The sequence below is a fragment of the Macaca fascicularis genome, chromosome 2 (assembly GCF_037993035.2).
Source record: "Macaca fascicularis isolate 582-1 chromosome 2, T2T-MFA8v1.1".
Lineage (NCBI taxonomy): Eukaryota > Metazoa > Chordata > Mammalia > Primates > Cercopithecidae > Macaca > Macaca fascicularis.
Genome location: NC_088376.1, coordinates 115,860,812 through 115,879,492, shown reverse-complemented (window position 1 = coordinate 115,879,492; position 18,681 = coordinate 115,860,812). Strand labels below are relative to the sequence as shown.

Genomic DNA, 18,681 nt, shown 5'->3' with positions numbered 1-18,681 from the left:
CCCTGATGCATTTGTCAAAACTAAGAAACCAACATTGAAATATTACTGTTGACTTGGCCATGCGTGGTGGCTCATGCCTGTAATCCCAGCACTTTGGGAGGCCGAGGCTGGCAGATCACCTGATGTCAGGAGTTTGAGACCAGCCTGGCCAACATGGCGAAACCCCATCTCTACTAAAAAAAAAAATACAAAAAAATTAGCTAGGCGTGGTGGCACACGCCTGTAGCCGCAGCTACTCAGGAGGCTGAGGCACAAGAATTGCTTGAACCCGGGCAGTGGAGGTTGCAATGAGCTGAGATCACGCCACTGCACTCTAGCCTGGGTGACAGAGTGAGACTCTGTCTCAATTAAAAAAAAAAAAAAAAAAAAAAAGAAAGAAAAGTATTACTATTGACTAAATTTCAGACTTTGGCTTTCACCAGTTTTTTTTCTCTAACATCTCTTTTCTATTCCTGGATCCAATCCAGGATATAGTACATCTAATCAGGGGTCTGTGATCGTTTCTCACTTTCTTTATTTTTTATGACCTTGTTTCTTTCAAAGACTACTGGTCAGGTGTTTTGTAGGATGCCCCTTAGATTTTTAGAAAACTATTCTCTATAAATGGTCCAGTTCTGTAAGGGAATTCATTGTATACACACACTTCCACCTATACATAAAAACCCATAATCTTCAGTATATTGATAATAACTCTTTCTTTTCTTCTTCATAAAGAAAAACCTCCAAAAGTAACATTAAAAATGGTGACTCTAAATCCAAGCCTTTTGCTACAGTGGTTTCCGGAAAGGCAGAATCAAATCATGAAGTAATCCACCCCCAACCACACTCTTCTAAGGGCTCCCAGACATATATAATGGTATGTTTCTTTTTAAAGGGTATGTGTTTTAGAAACTGCACTTAGAAAAATGGGCCATTTAAGCAAATTATTTTATGTGAAATGATTATGCTTTACTAGAGATTCTGTTGTACAATTAATTCCTTATTGTAAAGAAAGAGTACTGGTTAAGTGATTGATTTAGCTTTATCCAAATTGGGCTGTCAAAATGTTCATGAAATCAGTGCTGTAATAACTTTTAAGAATTTTTTAGGTGAAATTTATGTAACGAAATTAACCATTTTAAAGTAAACAATTAAGGTGGGTGCAGTGGCTCATGCCTGCAATTCTAGCACTCTGGGAGGCCGAGGCTGGCAGATCACCTGAGGTCAGGAGTTCAAGACCAGCCTGGCCAACATGGAGAAACCCCATCTCTACTAAAAATACAAAAATTAGCCAACTGTGGTGGCGTGTGCCTGTAGTCCTAGCTACTCAGGAGGCTGAGGGAGGAGAATAGCTTGAACCTGGGAGGCGGAGGTTGCAGTGAGCCAAGATTGTACCACTGTACTCCAACCTAGGTGACAGAATGAGACACTGTTTCAAAAATAAAAATAAATAATTAAATAAAGTGATCAATTAAGTGTGGCCAGTACATTCACAGTGTAGTGCAACCATCACTTCTATGTAGTTCCAAAACATTTTTATCACCCCAAAGGAAATCTCTTCCTCATTAAGCAGTCACTCCCCATTTTGTCCTTCACCTAGCCTCTGGCAACCACCAATGTGTTTCCTGTCTCTATGAAGTCACCTTTCCTGGATATTTCATGTAAATAGGATCATTAAATATATGACCTTTTGTTTCTGGTGTCTTCCACATAGCATATTTTCAAGGTTGATCCATGTAGCATGTATAAATACTTCATTTCTTTTTAGGTCTGGCTACCATTGTATGGATATACCACAGTTTGTTTATCCATTCATCCATTAGTAGACATTTGAGTTTTTTTCACCTTTTGGCTATTGCTATGAATATATGTGTACATGTAGTTGAGTACCTGTTTTCCGTTCTTTTGTGTCCATACCTAGCAGTGGAATTACTGAATCAAATGGTAATTTTTGATTTGACTTTTTTTTGGTTTGACTTTTTGAGGAACTGTTGCACTGTTTTCTACAGTGGCTATACCGTTTGACATTCCCATCAGCAGTGCACAAGGGTTTCAGTTTCTCTGCATCTTTGCCAACACTTGTTATTTTCTGATTTTTTGATTCTAGCCATCCTAGTGGGTATAAAGTGGTATCCTATTGTATTTTTGATTTGTATTTCCCTAATGATTAATGACATACAGCATCTTTTCACATGCTTGTTGGCCATTTGTATGTCTTCTTTGGAGAAATATCTGCTAAAGCTTTTGCCTTTTTTTTAATACAGGGTCTCACTCTGTTGCCTAGGCTGGAGTACAGTGGTGTGATCATGGCTCACTCTAGCTTCTACCTCTTGGGATCAAGTGATCCTCCCACCTCAGCCTCCTGAGTAGCTGGGACCACAGCATGCCGCCATGCCTGGCTAATTTTTTTATTTGTAGAGACAGCGTCTTTCTATATTGCCTGGGCTGGTCTCAAACTCCTGGGCTCAGGCGATCCTCCTACCTTGGCTTTCCAAACAAAGTGCTGGGATTACAGGTATAAGCCACTGTGCCCAGGCTTTTTTTTTCTTTTTTTAAGAGAGGATCTTGCTCTGTCACCCAGGCTGGAGTACAGTGGCATCATCATAGCTCACCACAGCCTCTGAACTTGACTCAAGGGATCCTACCTCAGCCTTCCGATTAACTGGGTCTACAGGTGCACGCCACCATACCTGGCTAACTGTTACGATTATTTTTGTAGAGGTGGGTCTCACTATGTTGCTCAGGCTGGTCTCAAACTCCTGGGCCCAAGCAGTTCAGTTCTTCTGCCTTTTCCTCCCAAAGTGCTGATATTACAGGTATGAGCCACATCACCCAGCCCCTGCCCAGTTTTAAATTGTATTTTTGTCTTTTTGTTGTTGAGTCGTAAGAGTTCTCTGTGTTCCAGATACTAGTCCCTTGTCAGACAGACAACTTGCAATATTTTCTCCATTGTATAGGTTGTCTTTTCTTTCCCTTTTTAATTAACTTTTCTTTTTTGTTTTTAAAAATTTCTTTTGTTTTTTTCACTTTCTTGATAATGTCCTTTTCACAAAAGCTTCTAATTTTGATGAAGTCCAGTTTATCTATTTTTTTATTTTGTTGTCATAGCTAAGAATCCCTTGCCAAATCCAACGTCTTGAAGGTTTATGCCATAGTTTCTTGTAACAATTTTATAGTTTTAGCTCTTATATTTAGGTTGTCGATCCAATTTTAATTTTTTCATTATGATAAAATACACATCATGTAAAATTTACTATCTTAATCATCTGTAAATGTACAATTCAGTGGCGTTAAATACATCTATAATGTTATGCAGCCATCATCACTCATCTTCATGACTCTCATATTGTAAAACTGAACTCTGTTCTCTTTAAACAGTATCTCCCCATTCCCTACTACCCCAGTCCCTGGCAATCACTGTTCTACCATTCTTCTTCTTCTTCTTCTTTTCTGAGATGGAGTCTTGCTGTGTCGCCCAGGCTAGAGTGCAGTGGCATGATCTCGGCTCACTGCAACCTCCACCTCCCTGGTTCAAGCAATTCCCCTGCCTCAGCCTCCCGAATAGCTGGGATTACAGGTGCATGCCACGACATCTAGCTAATTTTTTTGTGTTATTAGTAGAGACAGGGTTTCAACATGTTGGCCAGACTGGTCTCGAACTCCTGACCTCAGGCAATCCACCTGCCTTGGCCTCCCAAAGTGCTGAGATTACAGGTGTGAGCCACTGTGCCTGGCCCACCATTCTACTTTCTATCTCCATGGTTTTGACTAGTATAAGTACCTTAGATAAGGGGATCATGCAGTATTTGTCTTTCATGACTGCCTTGTTTCGTTTCACATAATATCCTCAAGGTTCATCCATGTTGTGACATATGTCAGAATTTCCTTCCTTTTTAATGCTGAATAATATTATGTTGTATGTGTCCCACATTTTGTTTATCTGGTTCATCTGCAGATGTACATTTGTGTTGTTTCCACCTTTTTGCTATTGTGAATAATGCTGCTATGAACATGGGTGTACACGTATCTCTTTGAGACCCTGATTTCTTTTTTCTTTTTTTCTGAGACGGAGTCTCACTGTTACCCAGGTTGGAGTGCAATGGCACAATCTTGGCTCACTGTAACTTCCACCTCCTGGGTTCAAGCGATTCTCCTGCCTCGGCCTCCCAAGTAGCTGGGATTACGGGCATGTGCCACCATGCCCAGCTAATTTTTGTATTTTTAGTAGAGATGGGATTTCACCATGTTGGCCAGGCTGGTCTCAAACTCCTGACCTCAAGTGATCCACCCGCCTTAGCCTCCCAAAGTGCTGGAATTACAGATGTGAGCCACTGCTCCCAGCCAAGACCCTGATTTCTGTTTTTTTGGGTATATAACCAGAAGTGGAACTGCTGACCACATGGTAATTCTATTTTTAACTTTTTGAGGACCTGTAGTACTGTTTTCCACAACTTCTGTATCATTTTACATTCCTATCAGCAGTACACAAAGGTTCCAGTTTCTCTACATTCTCACCAGTACTTGTTATTTTCTGGGATTTGTTAGTAATAGCCATCCTAATGGGCATGAGATGGTATCTCATTGTAGTTTTGATTTGCATTTCCCTAGTGATTAGTTATATTGAGCATTTTTTGTGTGCTTCTTGGCCATTTGCATATCTTTTTGGGAGGAATGTCTGTTCAAGTCCTTTGCCCATTTTTGAGTTGGGTCGTTCATTTTTTGCTGTTGAATTTTAGGAGTTCTCCATATATTCAAGATGTCAATCCCTTATCACATACATGATTTGCAAATATTTTCTCTCGTTTTGTGGGTTACCTTTTTACTCTGTTGATAGTATTTTTTGATGCACAAAATTTTTAATTTTTGTGAAATCCAATATGTCTTTTTCTTGTGTTGCCTGTGCCTTTGAAAATCATTGCCAAATCCAATGTTGTGAAGCCTTTGCCTTATGTCTTCTTCTGAGAGTTTTATAGTTTTAGGTCTTACATTTAGGTTTTTTGTTCATTTTGAGTTAATTTTTTATATGGTATTAGGTAAAGGTCTGCCTTCTTTCTTCTGTATATGGGTATTTAGTTTTTTCAGCACTATTTGTTGAAAAAACTGTCCTTTCCTCATTAAATGATCATGGCACCTTTGTCAAAAATCATTTGCCCACACATGTGAAGGTTTATTTCTGGGTTCCCCATTCTGTTCCATTGGTTTCTATGTATAATGTCCGTTTTTATACGAATACTACACTGTTTTGATAATGTAGTTTTGTGGTATGTTTTAAAATCGTGAGGCATGAGTCCTCCATCTCTATTCTTCTTTTTCAAGATTGTTTTGGCTATTTGGGAGCCCTTGAGATTCCATTGAATTTTAGGATGGATTTTTCTGTTTTTCCAAAGAATGTCATTGGGATTTTGATAAGGATTAGATTGAATCTATAGATTGCTCTGGGTAGTATTAATATATTAACAATATTAAGCTCTTCTCAAGGAGATGCCCAATTGTAAAAAGAGAAGAAAAGAACAAACAATGTTAACAGTCTTCCAATCCATGAGCATGGGATGTGTTTCCATTTATTTATGTCTTCTTTACATTTCTTTCAACACCATTTTGTAGATTTCACTATGTGAGTCTTCTTTCACCTTTTGGTTAATTCCTAATTATTTTTTTATTTTTGATACTGTTGTAAATTGAATTGTTTTTGTAATTTGCTTCTCAGACTGTCTATGGTTAGTATATAGAAATGCAACTGTTTTTTGTATGTTGACTTTGCCTCTTGCTACCTTGCTCAGTTCATTTATTAGTTCTAACAGTTTCTGCGTGTGGAATCTTTAGGGTTTCCTACACACAAGATTATATCATCTGCAAAAGGAGATAATTTTACTTCTTCTTTTCTAATTTTGATGCCTTATTTTTTTTCCTTGCCTAATTGCTCTGACTAGAACTTCTAGTACTATATTGACTAGAAGAGGTGAAAACAGGTATTCTTGCCTTGTTCCTGATCTTAGAGGAAAAGCTTTCAGTCTTTTACCATTAAATGTGATGTTTACTGTGGGTGTTTCATATGTGACTTTTATTATGTTATGAATTTTTTTTTCTATTCCTAGTTTGTTGAATTTTTTTTTAATCATGAAAAGGTGTTTTTTTTTTCCACAGCCCTGAAAATCATCACATAAGGGTGTTGATCATGTGTTTTTTTTCCTTCATTTTGTTAATGTGGTCTAATACTACATATGAAGCATATAATTCATTGTCCTTAATTACATTCACAGTATCATGCAACCATCATCACTATCTTCCAAAACGTTTCCATCATTTCAAACAGAAACTTTGTACCCATTGAGCAATAATTTTCTATTCCCTCTATCCTCAGGCCCTGGTAAGCTCTCATCTACTTTTTGTCTTTTTGGATTTGCCTGTTCTAGATATATTATATAAGTGGAATCATACAATATTTGTCTTTCTGTTTCTGGCTTCTTTCTTTCTTTTTTTTTCATTGTTAACACGGTTTTGTTTTTCAGGCTGTCCATTGCCATTGGTCAGCTTGAACTAGTCCAGAGTCCAGCAGGAAAGTGCATGGTGTACCAGATTCACCATCTCTTAAGTTGCTACTGTTTTCTCTTCTTTACTGAAAGATTGTACTGAGCCAGTCTTTACCTATGACAGGCCGGCGACACGAACACTTATTGTGCTGTTCTTCAGGCTTTTCTGAGTCAGCATCTTTTCTTTGGCTTCATCATGTACAGAAGGATTCCATGGAGAAAAGCTAATTGCATGAGTCTTCTATTTTAGATTGGTCAGACAAATGAGTAATGCACACCTTAACACTGTCAACCACTTTACTCTTAAAAAGCTGAACATCTTTCTCATACAGTATTGCAGCCTCTGGGTTTAGGGGGCTTTTTTATCAATCTTGTAGAAAACTCTCCCTGCATATTGTTAGTACTTGCCAAATTTGATTATGATTCCACCTCCATTTTCCAAATGCTCTCTTCACATCCAGTTCATCTGAGGTGGCATCACCTAGTAGGTGAAAGATGGGAATACCGAATATCAAGCATGGATAGTCACCATCTGGATAGTAATCAGGGATGGATGTAAACTGCAAACTTAAATACACCATCTTTTTTTTTTTTTTTTTGAGACAGAGTCTCACTCTGTTGCCCAGGCTAGAGTGTGGTGGTGCGATCTTGGCTTATGGCAAACTGCCTCCTGGGTTCAAGTGATCTCCTGCCTCAGCCTCCTGAGTAGCTGGGATTACAGGCACGTGGCACCACACCAGCAAATTGTTATATTTTTGGTTAGAGACGGGTTTCACCATGTTGGCCAGGCTGGTCTCGAACTCCTAACCTCAAGTGCTCCACCCACCTCAGACTCTCAAAGTGCTGGGATTATAGGTGTGAGCCACCACGCCTGCCTAAATATGCCATCTTGATAAAGTCTATGCTCTATGATTATTAGTCCAAACCACTTTAATACAGAGGGATAAGATGGCTGCACATAGACACCTAATAACATCTGCTCCACAACCAAGGTAAATTCTGCAAGAAGAGAGTATTTCAGGTGGACGAGTCTATAGGAAGCATGCATGCCATTTATTGACTCTGCTGCTGGGGCAGAAGGTGTAGGCTTAGTTATGGGCAAAGCATTTTTGGGAATAGAAGGCAGCTGTTTCTTTGGCATAGTTCATGGAAGACTGATTTTCACATCCCCTGCCAATGTTTTCAGCTTCAGATCATTTCCATATAGAGCTTGTAGACATGCTCCCGAAAGAGTTCATAATGTGTGCTCCAAACAAAGAAATTCAGTATTATGTCATCAGACTCTTCTGTCCTCAGCATTCAATTTACCAGCCTTCCGGGCATTGTGCCTCACCTCTGCACCTTCAATGTAGAGTTCCCAGCTGCCCATCACCTTTGCGGCCCAGCAGCATCTCTGGCCACAGTGCCATTCCTGCCCCTGCTTGCTCCCTGCCCTGTCCTGGCTTATTTCTTTTCTTTTCTGAGACAGGACCTCACTGTGTCAACTAGGCTGGAGCGCAGTGGTGTGATCACGGCTCACTGCAGCCTTGACCTCCCGGCTCAAGCAGTCCTCCCACTCAGGCTTCCAAGTAGCTGGGACTACAGGCACTTGCCACCATGCCTAGCTAATTTTTTGTTTTTTTTTTTTTTATAGAAATGGGGTTTCGCCATGTTGCCTAGGCTGGTCTCAAACTCCTGAGCTCAAGTGATCCTCCTGCCTCTGCCTCCCAAAGTACTGGGATGATAGGCGTGAGCTACCACACCTGGCCTGGCTTATTTTACTTAGCATGTTTTCAAGGGTCATTCATGTTTTAGCATGTATCAGAACTTCATTCCTTTTTATGGATTAGAAATATTCCATTGTATGTATTTGCCTTTTTTGTTGTTGTTGAGACAGCGTTTCACTCCTGTTGCCCAGGCTGGAGTGCAATGGCGGGCTCTCGGCTCACTACCACCTCCACTTCCTAGGCTCAAGCAATCCTTCTGCATCAGCCTCCCAAGTAACCGGGACTACAGACATGCACCACCACACCTGGCTAATTTTTGTATTTTTAGTAGAGATGGGATTTTACCATGTTGCCCAGGCTGATCTCGAGCTCCTGGCCTCAAGTGATTTACCTGCTTCGGCATCCCAAACTTCTGGGATTACAGGCTTGAGCCACCGTGCCCGGCAGTATTTACCACATTTTGTTTATCCCTTCATCTGCTGATGGACTTTTGGGTTGTTTCCACCTTTTGGCTATTTTGAATAAAGCTACTATAAACATTGGTGTACAAATATTTACTTGAGTCCCTGCTTTCAGTTCCTTAGATTACATACTTATGAGTGGAATTGCTGGGTCATATGGTAATTCCATGTTTAACTTTTTGAGGAACCTCTTGTTGCATTTTGAGTTGATTTGGTATAAGATATGAGGAGTGCTATAATAATTTCCAAACATGTTTTCATTCAGGATGAAGGCAAATGTTTGTCCCAGGAGAAACCCAGGGCCTCTGGTCCCTTGAAGTCACCTGCCAGTCTGAAAGCCCATACCTGCAAACAGGACTTTAGCAATACCACAGAACTAGCCACAATCAGTAAGGTAAATATTGACATCTTACCTGCAAAAGGGAGGGATTCAGTGAGTGATGACTTCGTTGAGGAGAATCAGCCAAGACACTTGGATGCCTCTAATGAGTTAGGAGGTATATGCAGTATTTCTCAAGTGAAAGAGGAGATGCTTCAGAACAACAGTAAATCCAGTGCCCAGCCTGAAAACCTGATTCCCACATGGTCCTCTGACATTGTCGCTGGGGGAAAAAATGAACCAGTGAAGCCTCTGCAGCCCCTAATCAAAGAACAAAAGCCAAAGGACCAGGTGAGTGATATGCACACATGAGATACTGGTTTTGGAGAGAAGACTGAAAGTGCAGTTACAAATGTGTGGGTTCTCTTGTCATTTTAGGAAAATCAGTAATTCTATGTATCAGTTTAAACATAGAAGAATATTTGCATCAAACCAAAAAGAAACCCAGTACCCTGTAACAGTCACAGCAACCTGTGCCTCCTGGGTTCAAGTGATTCTCCAGCCTCAGCCTCCTGAATAGCTGGGATTACAAGCATGTGCCACCAGGTCCAGCTAATTTTTGTAGTTTTTCTAGCAGAGATGGGGTTTTACCATGTTGGTCAGGCTGGTCACAAACTTTGACCTCAAGTGATCAGCCTGCCTCAGCCTCCCAAAGTGCTGGGATTATGGGTGTGAGCCACCATGCCCAGCCTTAAGCATCTTTTTATATACTTTGGCCAGTATTTCTCCTTTGGAGAAATAAACTATTTGAATTCTTTGCCAATTTTAAAATTGGTTTATCATTTTATTATTGAATTCTGAGAGTTCTTTATTTTAGATACCAGTTCCTTATTAGATACAGCATTTGAAAATATTGTCTCCCGGCCAGGAATGGTGGCTCACACCTGTAATCCCAGCACTGTGGGAGGCTGAGGCAGGAGGTCAGGAGTTCAAGACCAGCCTGGCCAACATAGTGAAACCCTGTTTCTACTAAAAATACAAAAATTAGCCGGGCGTGGTGGCGCACGCCTATAATTCCAGCTACTCAGGAGGCTGAGGCAGGAGAATCGCTTGAACCTGAGAGGCAGAGGTTGCAGTGAGCTGAGATTGCCCCAGTGCACTCCAGCCTGGGCAACAGAGCAAGACTCCATCTCAAAAAAACAAAAAAAAGAAAATATTGTCTCCCATCCTCCCCTCCCCTCCCCTCCCCTCTTCCTCTTCTGCAGGTCCTTGCTCTGTTGCTGAGGCTGGAGTGCAGTGATGTGATCTCAGCTCACTGCAGCCTCGGTGTCCTAGGCTCAAGTGATCCTCCAACCTTAGCCTCCCGAGTAGCTGGGACTACAGGCATACACCAGCATGCCTGGCTAATTTTTTCTATTTTTTGTAGAGACAGGGTCTCCCTATGTTGTCTAGGCTGGTCTCAAACTCCTGACTGGGCTCAAATCATCCTCACACCTTGGCCTCCCAAAGTGCTGTGATTACGGGTGTGAGCCACTGCGCCTGGCTGAGCATCTAATTAATATGCATCAGACATAGTCCTAAGTACTTTTAGTGTATTCTCTCAGCTAATCCTCAAATAGTAATACAGTATGGCTGTGGGTATTAGATCCATTTTTAAATGATGAAACTGGGCTCAGGACAATTAAGTTTCTCACATAAGACTCCATCTAATGCCAAGCTCAATGGTCTTTTTATTGTACTTTTTAGGGTACATCCAAATAACTGATGTTTACTTGGGAAATAAATTTTTATTAAATTGGAATTCATTTAAAACATTTGTTCATTTTCAGAATGGAAAACTTATGAAAAGTTATGAGGAGATTTTTAAAAATAATTGAATCAAACCAGTAGTTTTAGATTAACCACAATTTAAGTGATTTAATTAAAACAATTATTTTTATTTGGAGGAAGAGAAAAAAATCAGAACATTTTGATAACTGATGTCGGCATTTTGTCTTTGCCTGTCAGCATTGCAAATAAACATTCATTTTGAGAAAGACAACTCCTCATTATCTTATTAAAAGATTTTGGCCAGGCGCAGTGGTTCACACCTGTAATCCCAGCACTTTGGGAGGCTGAGGCGGGCGGATCACAAGGGCAGAAGATTGAGACCATCCTGGCTAACATGGTGAAACCCCGTCTCTACTAAAAATACAAAAAAAAATTAGCTGGGCATGGTGGTGGGCGCCTGTAGTCCCAGGTACTCAGGAGACGGAGGCAGGAGAATGGTGTGAACCCAGGAGGCGGAGATTGCAGTGAGCCGAGATCATGCCATTACACTCCAGCCTGGGCAACAGAGCGAGACACTGTCTCAAAACATTACATAAATAAATAAATAAATAAATATATATATTTTTTGAGACACTCTTGCTGTGTCACCCAGGCTAGAGTACAGTGGTATGATCACGGCTCATGGTAGCCTTGACCTCCTGGACTCATGCAATCCTCTCACCTCAGCCTCCTGGGTAGCTGTGACTACCTGGCATATCACCACATCTGACTTTTTTTTTTTTTTTTTAAATGGAGATGGAGGTCTCTCTGTGTTGCTCAGGCTGGTCTTGAACTCCTGGCCTCAAGTGGTCTTCCTGACTTGGCTTCCCAGAGTGTCGGGATTATAGGTGTGAGCTACCACACTCAGCTTCTTCTCATTTTCATTGTGTTTAAAAGTAGGCATGGGCCAGGCGCGGTGGCTCAAGCCTGTAATCCCAGCGCTTTGGGAGGCTGAGACGGGCGGATCACAAGGTCAGGAGATCGAGACCATCCTGGCTAACCCGGTAAAACCCCGTCTCTACTAAAAAATATAAAAAAAAAATAACCAGGCGAGGTGGCGGGCGCCTGTAGTCCCAGCTACTCGGGAGGCTGAGGCAGGAGAATGGCGTGAACCCGGGAGGCGGAGCTTGCAGTGAGCCGAGATTGCGCCACTGCACTCCAGCCTGGGCGACAGAGTGAGACTCCGTCTCAAAAAAAAAAAAAAAAAAGTAGGCATGGAGAGTTTGACCATTTGGATGTTCAAAAGACTATTCATTATTTTGAGTTTTTGTGTGCGTTTGCTTCCTTTTATAATTATTATTTTTTAACTGTTGCATTATGATTTAATTTTATTGCACAAAAATTTGAAATTGTAACTGCTTTTGTTTTCTTTTTCTTTTCTTTTTTTTTTTTGAGATGGAGTCTTATTCTGTCGCCCAGGCTGAAGTGCAATGGCACGATCTTGGCTCACTGCAACCTCCCCCCGCCAGGTTCAAGCAGTTCTCCTGCCTCAGCCTCCTGAGTAGCTGGGATTACAGGTGCCCACCACCATGCCCGGCTACTTTTTGTATTTTTAGTAGAGATGGGGTTTCACCATGTTGGCCAGGCTGATCTTGAACTCTTGACCTCATGATCCGCCCACCTCGGCCTCCCAAAGTGCTGGGATTACAGGCGTGAGCCACCATGCCTGGCCCACTTCTTTTGTTTTCTAAGAGGAAGTTTATGTATACCTCTGTATTCAATTCTGCATTGTTATATTTGGACCATATTGTGAACTTTACATTGTGATGGGTCAATTTACAACTTCCAGGTAACACTTTAAATTGCAATATGGAAACAGTTTTTTGAGGAAAGTTTTCATGCTAAAGACAAAAACCACTTTTTATGGGCAGCTTACTTTAGTACCAGGTTGCTGCTATACTTTAAAATGTCATTTTATTATTTTTAAGGATCAAGTTACTGGTGAATGTACTATAGAAAAACAGGGCAGAATCCACCCAGATTTACAGCCGCACAACTCTGGGTCTGAACCTTCTCTGTCTCGACAGCGACGGCAGAAGAAGAGAGAACAGACTGAGCACAGAGGGGAAAAGAGACAGGTTGGCAGAGATCTCTTTGCTGTAAGTCATTTTGCTTTGGTTTGGGAGGTGGACTTTGGGAAGCTCAGTTTCTATTTAGAGCAATTAACAATTGCCAAAAGGCACATAAGAAATGCAAGGAACATATACAGAAGGGTGACAATGGCAAGATGCTAAATACTAGTTTTCAAATATCAGTGAGTTGGAAGAGAGTAAGGATTTTATCTTCTCCAGCAAAGATGGACAGATCATTTTGAAAGTTAAATGAATAGGCTAATGAGGGTAAACCTTTGACCCCATCTGCATTGTACTGATGAACAGTTCTTTCTTCAGCTTCTCCACAGAATCATGTTGACATCTCATTTCTTGAAATGACTTCAACAGGTATCCTCTCCATAAGCTTCTTAGATGATTGACTTTTGGCAGAGTCTTTTAAAAAAAAAATGCAATGTTTTGAAGGTTTTAAGAGCAAACCACTGACACATACATAGGGAACCTGCTGATAGGGGAACATTGGAAGGGGCTGTATATGAAACTGTTAATCTTCTTTTTTAATTATTTAAGTTCCAAGAGTCGCCTCCTCGAGTTTTGCCTTCTCATCCCATTGTTGGGAAAGTGGATATCACATCAATACAAAAAGAGGCTGAAAACCAGTGTAGAGTGGTCACTGGGTCTGTGAGCAGTTCAAGGAGCAGTGCGATGTCATCATCAAAGGTTTGTGGGAACATATGTTGGATTTTTAAAAACCTTATAGTCAGGTGTGGTGGCTCATGCATGTAATCCGAGTACTTTGGGAGGCTGAAGCAAGAGGATCAATTGAGCCCAGGAGTTCAAGACTGGCCTGGGCAATATAGTGAGACCTTGTCTCTACAAAAAATTTAAAAAGTAGTAAAATGTGGTGGCACGTGCCTATAGTCCCAGCTACTATGAGGCCGAGGTGGGAGGATGGCTTGAACCCAAAAGGCAGAGGTTAAGGTGAGCCGAGATCATGCCACTGTACTTCAGTCTGGTACAGCACTGTACAGAGCGAGAAGCTGTCTCAAAGCAAAAACCCTCCAAAACCTTCTTATTGGTTGTAAAATCTTGTGTATATTATGAAGTTTTGTATTAAAACATCGTAGCTCTGCTTCTTGCCAAACACTGGAAGGGACAGATGGGACAGATGTGATCTCGGCAGAATCTTTTTTTTTTTGAGATGGAGTCTCACTCTGTTGCCCAGGCTGGAGTGCAGTGGCATGACCTTGGCTCACTGCAACTTCTGCCTCCTGGGTTCAAGCAATTCTCCTGCCTCCACCTCCCCAGTAGCTGGAACTACAGGTGCCAGCCACCACGCTTGTCTAATTTTTGTATTTTATTAGAGATGGGGTTTTCCCATGTTGGCCAGGCTTGTCTCAAACTCCTGACCTCAGATGATCCACCTGCCCCAGCCTCCCAAAGTGCTAGGATTACAGGTGTGAGCCACCGCACCCAGCCTCAGCAGAATCTTTGATTGAAATGGACAGATTCTGTGGTTTCAGAGATGGTCACTTCCAGTGAATTAAAGAAACCAAATAGGCTGGGCAAGGTGGCTCACGCCTGTAATCCCAGCACTTTGGGAGGCCAAGGCAGGTGGATCACGAGATCAGGAGATGGAGACCATCCTAGCTAACACGGTGAAACCCCGTCTCTACTAAAAAATACAAAAAATTAGCCAGGCGTGGTGGTGGGCGCCTGTAGTCCCAGCTCCTCGGGAGGCTGAGGCAGGAGAATGGCATGAACCCGGGAGGCAGAGCTTGCAGTGAGCTGAGATCGGGCCACACTGCATTCCAGCCTGGGCTACAGAGCAAGACTCCATCTCAAAAAAAAAAAAAAAAAAAAAAAACAGAAACCAAGTAGATTCTGAATATGGCAAATGTGAAAGTCCCCATTTGCCCTTCTAAAAATGAGCACCTCCCAGAAACGAGGGCTGTGATCATTTCTCACTAGTAGCTATAACCCTGCTGTGGGCTGGTTTCCAGTGGACACTCCTGTAAGTCCAGTGCAAGACCTTTTTTTTTTTTGGTCTTGCTCTGTCACCCAGGCTGGAGTACAATGGCGCGATCTCAGCTCACTGCAACCACCGCCTCCCAGATTCAAGCAATTCTCCTGCATCAGCCTCCCGAGTAGCTGGGATTATAGGCATGCGCCACCATGCTCGGCTAATTTTTGTATTTTTGGTAGAGATGGGGTTTCACCATGTTGGTCGGTCTGGCCTCGAACTCCTGACCCCGTGATCTGCCCACCTCAGCCTCCCAGAGTGTTGGGATTACAAGTGTGAGCCACCGCATCCAGCTGAGACCTTTTTCTTAATGCTGGATGATACATTTTGGATTGTAGGTGTTATAAGAATAGCAAGTAGGAATGGAAGTGACTCTGTGACTTTCTTTTAAAGGATCGACCATTATCAGCCAGAGAGAGGAGGCGACTAAAGCAGTCACAGGAAGAAATGTCCTCTTCAGGTAAAGTTGACTTATTTTCTTCATCTAATTGGCAGTTAGAGGTATGGTCCGTGGACAGAAGCACTGGTTCTGACTATGAGAGGTTGAAACTTTCCAGCAGCAGTAAAACATGTAGGAAATTGATTTGGAAAAGATTTTGAAATTTCTTAGTCAAGCCTTTTAAGAAATCATCATAGGGTGTTGAATCTGGTTCAAATATCAGAGGAAGGGGATATTAAAGAAATAACAAGAGGGCTTTGAGTGGCAGTAACTCTTGGGAGGTTTCAGACCAGAAATCAAGTGAATGTTTAACTTTTTTCCATGTCCAGTGTCCACTGGTCAGTGAGTTGCTCTCATCTTAGGAACAGAGGGAGGTTGCTGGGGGAGTGGTGCTGCCCTAGGCTGAGGGCTATCATTCTTTTTATTATTTTTTAAAGATAGTACTAGCAGTTTCCATTTATTGAATGCTGACCATGTCTTAGGCATTATGGTAAACATATTAAGGGTAAAAATATTTACAGTAATTGCCAAAATATGCATTATTATCGCCATTTTGCAGCTGAGGAAACAGAGGCTCTGAGGAGTTAAGTAACTTGCCCAAGGTCACAGAACTGGTGGACCCAGAGCTGAGATTTCAACTGAAGTGTCAGACACCAGAGTAATGATAAATATGCTGTTTGAGTTACTTTTGGGCCAGCTCTTGCTGGGGTACATTCCATACCAAATACAAAGCCCTCTTCAATTGGGGCAGCCCACCACAAACAACTACTGGGGATGTTTGCTTTTTCAGGCCCTTCAGTGAGGAAAGCTTCTCTGAGTGTAGCAGGGCAAGGAAAACCCCAGGAGGAAGACCAGCCCATGCCCGCCCGACGGCTCTCCTCTGACTGCAGTGTCACTCAGGTGCATTACGTACTCCTAAGAGAGAAGAAGGTGGACAGTCTACTTCTGGCAGGCCTAATGCAGTAAACCTTTTAAATGTCAGCTCCATTTATTTTTGGGACAGGGCCAGCTTATTACATCTTTTCACTCTTGATAAAGAAAGGAACTGGTAAATAATAGTCAAAAGGATTATGTTTGACCCATTAAGGAAATAAAATTTTCAGATACTCTTATAAACAATTGATAGCCTAATTGAAGATATTTCTTAGGTTGGTCTTTAAAACAGGACTTCCTGGCCTGATGCAGTGGCTCATGCTTATAATACTAGCACTTTGGGAGGCCAAGGTGAGAAGATTGCTTTAGCCCAGGAGTTTGAGATCAATCTGGGCGACATAGTTGGACCCTGTCTCTAAGAAAAAAAAAAATTACCTGGCAAGGTGGCGCACACTTGTAGTCCCAGCAACTCAGGGGGCTGAGGTGGAAGGATCACTAGAGCCCAGGAGGTCAAGGCTACAGTGAGTTGTGTTCATACCACTGTGCTTTAGCCTGGGTGACAGAGCAAGACCCTGTCTCAAAAATATAAATAAATAAGTAAACAGAACTTTCTAAGGACTTGCACTAGGCAACACTTTGCTCAGTCTGTTGTGATACCAACATACCCATCTGTGTTGCCAGATTTGAGTCTCACTTGCTAATCATTCCTCAGTTTCTTATTTGTGTCAATGTAGTTTACCTTCTTGCCTGTAGATGATGTAGGGACACCGTCTTTTGGCTAAATGGGTAATTGCTAGGTTTCTAACCCATGTTCACCTCTCTGTATAATACTCTGGGAATTTTTCCTGCTCTTTGAAAGTAATGGATGTATTATTTCTTTAACTGTATCATTTAGTTATTTCACTAATAGAGGCTGCCTTCCATATCCCAGAGTTGTAAGGTCTATATGTATTGTTAGGTAATCCTTTAAAGCACTTTAACAGTCTCACATTAAGAGCAAGCTGAAGCTGGGCATGGTGGCTTGTGGCTGTTATCCCAGCTACTTGGGAGGCCAAGGAAGGAGGATTGCTTGAGCCCAGAAGTTTGTGGCCTGGGCAACATAGTGACACCCCTGTATCAAAAAACAAAAACAAAAACAAAAAAACAGGCAAGCTGAGGTTGCTTAGGTAATTTAAAATGCCAACATTCCTATAGAGCAAGCTGTCTGCTTAGGAGTTGATACGCCGGAACTAGCCATCCATTCTCCTCTGGAAATTTCTTCACAGCCGAGACTCTTGTAAAACTTCACCTTGGCCAGGCGCGGTGGCTCATGCCTGTAATCTCAGCACTTTGGGAGGCCGAGGTGGGCGGATCATGAGGTCAGGAGTTCAAGACACCCTGGCCAACATGGTGAAACCCTGTCTCTACTAAAAATACAAAAATTAGCTGGGCATTGTGGCATGTGCCTGTAATCCCAGCTACTTGGGAGACTGAGGCAGGAACATTGCTTGAACCAGAGAGTCAGAAGTTGCTATGAGCCAAGATCGTGCCACTGCACTCTAGCCTGGCAACAGAGCAAGACTCTGTCTCAAAAAAAAAAAACAAAAAACAAAACAAATAAAAACAAAAACAAACAAAACTTCACCTGATGTTATTCAGTTATTCTTGTGAACTTTATGAGTGAACTGGGATATCATGTGGGTAAAATCAGTTTTTGTGCTTTTTTTGGCCGCAAATCATATGGTAACAATTTTTGTATTTGTTAGATTCTCCTGCTGTATTGCACCTAGGAACATATTGTGTCTAGTTGTTGCATCTAAGACTGGTTCAAGTATCACATTCTGGTTGTGTTGTCATGTAGAATTTTATGTCTTCCAAACATTTAATAGGAAAGGAAACTGATTCATTGTCTGTCTGAGGATGAGTTAAGTTCTTCTACAAGTTCAACTGATAAGTCAGATGGGGATTGCAGGGAAGGGTAAGTTCTTGTTTTTCTGTCTCCCTTTATAAACTATTTCTTTTTTAATGAATATTAAATGTACATTTTCAGTAGTATTCAGATCTCTAGTATTCCCACTGATAAAATTATAAATGGTTTGTGGCATATGCTGGAGCTAAAAAGTCTCTTTTTTTTTTTTGAGACGGAGTTTCGCTCTTGTTGCCCAGGCTGGAGTGCAGTGGCATGATCTCAGCTCACTGCAACCTCTGCCTCCTGGGTTCAAGCGATTCTTCTGCCTCAGCCTCCCTAGTAGCTGGGATTATAGGCATGTGCCACCACGTCTGGCTAATTTTGTATTTTTAGTAGAAACAGGGTTTCTCCATGTTGGTCAGGCTGGTCTCGACTTCTGACCTAAGGTGATCCGCCCGCCTTGGCCTCCCAAAGTGCTGAGATTACAGGTGTGAACTAATCTGGCCAAAAATGTGTCTTCTTTGCACATGTCTGACTTTCTTTTCTTTCTTTTTTTTTTTTTTTGATGGAGTCTTGCTCTGTCACCCAGGCTGGAGTGCAGTG

The 18,681-nt window shown here is 41.8% G+C and overlaps 1 protein-coding gene and 1 pseudogene across 35 annotated transcripts in view; one reads left to right on the top strand and one right to left on the bottom strand.

The window, feature by feature from the left end:
- Positions 1-18,681, top strand: part of NEK4 (NIMA related kinase 4) — a 72,508-nt gene that overhangs the window by 8,857 nt on the left and 44,970 nt on the right. For 15 of the 35 annotated variants that reach the window (XM_074032450.1, XM_015446012.3, XM_015446011.3 and 12 more), the window contains 7 exons: positions 715-856; positions 8,942-9,346; positions 12,733-12,903; positions 13,426-13,575; positions 15,272-15,338; positions 16,108-16,217; positions 18,059-18,147. In XM_074032450.1, the coding sequence (XP_073888551.1) occupies positions 715-856; positions 8,942-9,346; positions 12,733-12,903; positions 13,426-13,575; positions 15,272-15,338; positions 16,108-16,217; positions 18,059-18,147 (1,134 nt within the window). The remainder of the gene's footprint in view (positions 1-714; positions 857-8,941; positions 9,347-12,732; positions 12,904-13,425; positions 13,576-15,271; positions 15,339-16,107; positions 16,218-18,058; positions 18,148-18,681) is intronic. The other 20 variants (XM_045386072.2, XM_065540722.1, XM_074032446.1 and 17 more) reach the window with 10 other exon arrangements.
- Positions 6,568-7,920, bottom strand: LOC102129669 (AKT-interacting protein-like; annotated as a pseudogene).